The 6,702-nt window shown below is 32.6% G+C and overlaps 1 protein-coding gene across 8 annotated transcripts; it reads left to right on the top strand.

Moving 5' to 3' along the window:
- Positions 1–378: 378 nt before the first annotated feature.
- On the top strand, positions 379–5,669 carry LOC123907049 (putative pentatricopeptide repeat-containing protein At1g12700, mitochondrial). Of its 8 annotated transcripts, none has more exons than XR_006809123.1 (3): positions 403–2,131; positions 3,216–3,443; positions 5,374–5,669. XR_006809123.1 is itself a non-coding variant. In XM_045957122.1 (2 exons), the coding sequence occupies exons 1-2, from the start codon at positions 465–467 to the stop codon at positions 2,507–2,509; spliced, it is 1,710 nt and encodes a 569-aa protein (XP_045813078.1). In that variant the 5' UTR covers positions 379–464; the 3' UTR covers positions 2,510–5,395. The 8 variants fall into 8 exon arrangements, 3 of the variants coding, with proteins under 3 accessions (XP_045813078.1, XP_045813077.1, XP_045813076.1); XR_006809126.1 differs by lacking the exon at positions 3,216–3,443 and adding an exon at positions 2,467–2,643 and having other exon boundaries at positions 5,374–5,668; XR_006809125.1 differs by having other exon boundaries at positions 2,467–3,443; positions 4,302–5,395.
- The last annotated feature ends 1,033 nt before the right edge of the window (positions 5,670–6,702 follow it).

Here is a 6,702-nt window from a genome sequence, read left to right as displayed (position 1 = left end):
CATAAACCAATGAAAACTTTTCATTTAGCCACATCATCCACTTATATCCATTTAATTATTATTGTTGTTTTGGGTTATTATTCATTTTAATTTTTTTGTTCATTTTATTATTTTGTGTAATTTATTGTTTTTTTTTCAAAATAGTTAATGTTTTTGTTAATTAAATATTAATTAAGCATTTTTTTATATTATTTCATATTTATAATTTAGTTCAACCACTAATTTTATCAAACACTATAAATTAAATCGGCTAATTTTTTTTTTTGGTGAATATTAAATCAGCTAATTTATTTGCTAGTATTAAATTTTGCATGTCCAAAATCTAACGGTGCACCATCATCGATTAATTATTTTTTTCTTCATTTCTTCATTTTCTTTGTCATAAATTCATCAATTGATTGAAACCCAAATTTTCTAACAATTTCAAACGAACTCTCTTAATCCCTCTTAATTTCATTCTAGCAATGTTGTCGTTTTCAACCAAAAAGTTTCAGAGGTACTATGCTTCTTCTATCCCTCTTTTTCAACTTCCAAACCCTAATTTCATTCCTTCTTCAACAATGTTATACTCTCAATTACACAACCAACATGAAGATCATGATAATCTTGTTTCTTCATTCAATCACTTGTTACATCAGAATCCAACCCCACCCATCTTCCATTTTAATAAGATTTTAGGTTCCCTTGTTAAGTCCAATCATTACTACACTGTTGTTTCACTTCATCGTCAGATGGAACTAAATGGAATTGCTTCAGATTTAGTCACTTTCAACATCTTGATCAATTGTTTTTCTCAATTGGGTCTAAACTCTCTTTCCTTTTCTGTATTTGCCAACATTCTCAAAAAGGGTTATGACCCAGATGCCATAACTTTGAATACACTCATCAAGGGTCTTTGTCTCAAAGGTCAGATCCATAAAGCATTGCATTTTCATGACAAGTTGGTAGCCCATGGGTTTCAGTTGGACCAAGTCAGTTATGGAACCTTAATCAATGGGTTATGTAAAGTAGGAGAAACAAGTGCAGCCTTGCAGTTGCTGAGACTAATTGATGGGAAACTGGTACAACCTGATGTGGTAATGTACAGTGCAATTATTGACAGTATGTGCAAAGATAAACTTGTTGATGATGCTTTTGATTTATATTCTGAAATGGTCGCTAAGAGAATTTATCCCAATGTTGTCACTTACAATGCTTTGATTAATGGCTTTTGCATTGTTGGTAAATTGAAAGAAGCAATTGATTTGTTTAATAAAATGATATTGGAAAACATCAACCCTGATGTGTATACCTTCAATATATTGGTTGATGCATTTTGTAAGGAAGGAATAGTGAAAGAAGCTAATAATGTGTTTGCTATGATGATCAGAAAAGGTGTTAAACCTGATGTTGTTACTTATAACTCTTTAATGGATGGATATTGCTTAGTTAAAGAAATGAAAAAGGCCAAGAGTATATTCAATATCATGGCCCAAAGTGGAGTGACTCCTGAAGTTCGGAGCTATAGTATTATGATTAATGGATTTTGTAAGGTTAAAATGGTGGATGAAGCCTTAATTCTCTTCAAAGAAATGCGTTGTAGAAACATTATTCCTGATGTGATAACATACAGTTCCCTTATTGATGGTTTGGGCAAATCAGGGAGAATCTCACATGCTTTGAAGCTTGTCGATGAGATGCATGATAGAGGTCTACCACCTGATATATTTACTTACAATTCTATATTGGATGCTTTATGCAAAAACCATCATGTTGAAAAGGCTATTGCATTATTAACAAATGTTAAGGATGAGGGCATTCAACCAAATATGTACACGTATACTATTCTTATTCACGGATTGTGTAAAGTTGGAAGAGTAGAGGATGCGAGAAACGTTTTTGAAGATCTTTTGGTCAAAGGCTACAATCTAGATGTTTATACATATACTGTTATGATCCAAGGGTTTTGCGACAAGGGCTTGTTTGATGAAGCGTTGGCCTTGCTATCAAAAATGAAAGACAATAGTTGCTTTCCAGGCGCTGCAACTTATGAAATAATTATCCATTCTCTGTTTAATAAAGGTGAAAATGATAAGGCAGTGAAACTTCTACGTGAATATATCGCAAAAGGCTATTGTAAGATTGAAACTAGGTAAGATTGTTATTTTGTTATTGTTATTTCTTTTGTTAAGTGTGCTTATACTTCAAAGATTGGGATATTGGTGAGTTTGAAATTTGTGGGGAAGTGAATGAATATATTTGTTACGGTTGTCTTGGAAATATTGTTGGGTTAGGAGTTTACAAATTGTACTACACTTGCTCCAGCCAAGTAATAAAGTCAATTATTGTCAATTAAAGTGTTTCTTTAGACTGTGGAGTTGTACACACAACAAGCACAAGCATGACACTTATATTGCTGTCCCGGTTAGATATAGTTAGTATGTCTATTTACATATGTCTTATTGATTAGATCTTTAATACTTGTAGGAAGCTTGAGGCTAAGAATCATTTTGGTGGAGTGATCTGGTAAATTTTAATACAACAACTTTGGTAGGTTTTATATCAGGAATTAATAATGGCATTACGGAGAAACTTTTCGCTACTATAGAAAGTGAATTGGGACAGTGCTGGTTTAATTGAAACTTTGACTTTGAGATTTCTCAAGTAAGTTATCAATATTTTTTGCCACCTGCTTTGTGTTTTCGACCTTTTGCATGGTAACTGTATTGATCACTTGTCCTTTATAGCAATTAGTTTACTGACCCAAAGTTATATGGTATTTTGGTTAACTGTGCGAATTAAAATCTTTGCATTGTATGTAGTTTTTATAAACTAATTATTCTGGTGTTTATCAGCGTCAATTTAATTTACAGCTAGATAATGTCTGAACTTAAAATCCAATCTATGTGGACTGGAATTTGGCATCTGTTACAAAGGGTTCTTAATGTTTGTTGAATCTGAATCTCAATATTTGTTGGATTCATGAGTCGCTAAATTTCTTTTTTCTTTGTAACACTTGTACTTCTGTGTAATAATAATTTTAATCTTACTATTTTTGAATGATAAACTTAAGATTTAATATCCAAAGACTTGAATTGTACAAGCTTGGATCTACATAATTATAGATTTTGCAGTTTTGGATGAGTATTTATCTTTAATTTTGGTTTATATTATTTATGGAACATGTATTTATGGTACAAGATTAGATGTATGCTATTCTAGAACATGTATTCTAGGGCCCTTCTCCTTCATATACAGCCGTGTCATTCTGAGATGAATGCTGATTTTGCACCCTCATGCATAAAATTCATGTCATGGTTGCACACATGAACTGCGACGAGATTGGGGACAAAGTGCAAGTACGATGTGCCGCCAAGACTTCAGTGTGCAACAAACCTGCGGTCAAGACCTTCATCTTGTTGAACCTGAGTGCGACGAAAGTACTGTGGTCTGAAATCTGAGTTGTGAGTTTGATATTTGATTCTGTGTTCTTTCTTTTGTTACACATTGTTATTTTGATTTACACATGTCTTAACAAAGTCCCCAATAGTGATGCATAGTTTTTCTATTTACATGTCTTAAAGATAAGTAGCTGCCTTGGAAATTTATATTTTGAAAGGTCACATGAAGCTGTTTAAATTTATATTTAAATTTTGAATATAAATTTTATGGCATCATTTCGTTTTTGTAGTTGCCTTGCCTAATGAGAAACAAATTTCTGCTATTGTTTATTTTTTTAAGTCTGTTTATACTTCAAAAACCGAGAGATCAATGAGTTTCAACTTGTGGAGAAGATGTAGAATTAGAATATTATAGTTAGTGTTGTCTTGGAAATATTGTTGTGTTGGGATTTTACAAATTTTACAAATATTGTTGTGTTATGGGACTAAAAGGAAGTTCCGTAATAGTTACTAATTAGGGGAAAGAGTTAGTTAGACAACAACAACGTTGTGAATATAAATTTCATTTAGTTTTTGGAGTTTGATTCTCATTGCCTTTCGCGAGGGTGCTGTTGTTCTTTTTAATGTCATTGCTATACTCTATAATTATAATACTTTCGTCAATATAATGGTGGATTTACAGTTCCAGAAGACTTGATTGTAAAATTGATTATGCTAGGTTTACAATTCTTTTTCGGCAGCATATTTGACTTCTTAGATGGAGTACATGTTGAGATGCACATCATTTTGATTCACAGTTTAAAAACATATTGAAAATTTAAAAAGTAACTTGTTATGGCTTTGCTTATGTTATGGGTAATACTTGAAGTAATTTAAAAGGGATAGTAAATCTGAAGTCCTTGGAGATTAATTTCATTTCAGCGGCTTGTTTTTACAAGTACTTACATTTTTATTGGGCATCAAGGTAACAAGTGTGGTGCGCATGGCTGCAGCTGGGGTTGTTTATTAAATTGAGTTTGTTGTAGATAAAAGTAAGCACCAAAATGTCAATTGTTCTTCTACAAACGGTGGCTCAATTTTTGGAGAAGATATATGTGAGTAGGGCTGGCAATGAACTGATCCAACTTGAACATAATTCGGACTCGAGCTGAATTTTGAGTCGAATCAAATCTGATCGTGTCGAGCTGAAGCGAGTTCAAATCGACTCATTACCAGCCCTTTATGTGAGCTAGGGAACAGAAAGGTCACACCTGTGTTTGGTAGTGGGCGGTGGAGATCAATGATAACAATTCAAATATGCTTTATGTTTCTGCTGCATAATTGATTCTTTGCATATTTTAAGTTTGTAACATAGCTGAAATTGATGTCTTGAAGATATTTAAATAGTTAATAGAGATTAGTGCAGTTGGTCACTACATAAGTATTCATTTAGAATGGCATGAAAGGGATAGTAAATCTGAAGTCCTTGGAGATTGATTTTATTTCAGCGGCTTTGTTTTTACAAGTACTTACATTTTTGTGGTGCTTATGTTATGTTTGCAGTTTTTCATTATGTATTGACAGGTAGGTGTGCAGTTTTTATTGTGTGTTTTATGAATTGTAATAAATAGTGATTGTGAGGGATTGGTAGGGAGAGACCAAACTCTTGAACATCTTGGTGGACAATTGTTATCATTGTTTTCCTTTATCTTTCTATTCACTTTCTGTCAGATTTGTGAGTATCTTTTTGTCTGGCATTTGTATTACAACTTCATCTGATTCTCAAGAAGTTGAAGTAATAAATTCTGTATTTATCCCTTAATTTTCTTAATCATAGATACCGGTTTCTATCAGAAGGTAAGTTCACTAGTGAGGCATGGAATCTATAATGAGTAAAGGAAACCAAAATTGAAGTAAAACTACAATTTTGTGCAACTATGATAAGTTCAAGTATTGATATAGTGGTTCTTTATCTTGTGATCGACTGCAATTGAAAGATTTGTTCCTGTTTTAGGATTGCGGCGGAGGCATGCAAAGTAAACAGTAACATACAAACAACAAGTGTAACACACATAAATAGACAATGACAATTCAATAATGCTACAACAAATCTACGAGCCTTTGTTGTTGGTGTTTGGGGGCGATTGAGATGATTCTACTGGATAGTTGCTGCATACATTATCCAAAGTTTGATCCCAAGACGGAAGCATGGCAAAGTGGTCAAAAATCAAAATCGTATAGTTGTGGTTTTACTTGTAGATTTGCATTTTGATATGCAACCAGAACATCCTCCATTGTAGTAAAAAAAAATCAATCTTATAAACATATAAATTATCAATATTAAATCAATTGCATTAAATTGAATGGAACAAGAAATACAAAATAATTATGTTTGTATATAACGTCAAAAAGGAACATCCTAATCTAAGATCAAATTGTATGCAAAGATTAAAATGGACTAGAACTATATTTACGATTATAGATAACTAATCTATTGATACATATGATATTTTATGAACATTAACAATATATAACTATTATTTTAGGGCCTAAAAATTAATCTATTAATATACATTTGATATTTTATAAGTATAAATAATATATTAGTAACATTATAGAACCTCAAAATTTTGAGTTGAGGCCCTCAAAATTTTGAGGCCCGATACCATCGCACACCTCGCACATGTGTGCGAGACACCTCTGTGACCATCAGAGGCAAGAAGCCATCAGAAACTGATCAGTGCATATTGAGTTGATTAGTAACTCCCATGCTAGAAGTTTCAAAGAACGTTGGGATTAAGCTAAAAGGATCTTTCTCTGTTTTGGCATAAAGAATATAAAAGGATAATCAAGCTTATGAACCTCATTATAAGTTTAGAGGAGCGTGGAGTAAAATTGTGAAAGTTTATCTGTTTGGTACATAAAGTTTCTCAAGAAACAAAGTAGTGGAAACTCATTACCACTTTGGTATGACATGTTGCTTTCACTGCTCAGTCCAAATCAGCTGGCATCAATGTCTTTGCACAACGGTCATCTACACATGGAGCATACTACCTGACTATGTAAACAACATTCCATTGTGAAGATAATTAACGATTACGTTCTCTATCCTTTGCACATTCACTTCGATATTACAAGCACTGAAGTTTTGAACCTCTGAATTTCATTCACATCAAAAATACTTTGAAGTCTATTTCAACTCATTGTATTTTAGCTCTAAGGTTTCATTTTTGCTTTGTATTATCACAACAATCTTTATTTACATCTAAGATTTAGAAGTCTCTTGCTTAGTGTTGAGCATTGTTGAGAGGTCTCTTGCTAAGAGCTTAAGCATTGTGTAGAA

This window comes from Trifolium pratense, linkage group LG2 (genome assembly GCF_020283565.1).
Source record: "Trifolium pratense cultivar HEN17-A07 linkage group LG2, ARS_RC_1.1, whole genome shotgun sequence".
Classification (NCBI taxonomy): Eukaryota; Viridiplantae; Streptophyta; class Magnoliopsida; order Fabales; family Fabaceae; genus Trifolium; species Trifolium pratense.
Note: the sequence above shows the minus strand (reverse complement) of the source record. Positions and strands in the feature narration are given on the sequence as shown.

Bases quoted from the DNA above. Each gene is read 5' to 3' on its own strand.
- LOC123907049 (XM_045957120.1), top strand. From the start codon at position 465: ATGTTGTCGTTTTCAACCAAAAAGTTTCAGAGGTACTATGCTTCTTCT. The intron at 2,132-3,215 runs GTAAGATTGTTA...CATGTATTCTAG, and splicing joins TATTGTAAGATTGAAACTAG to GGCCCTTCTCCTTCATATAC.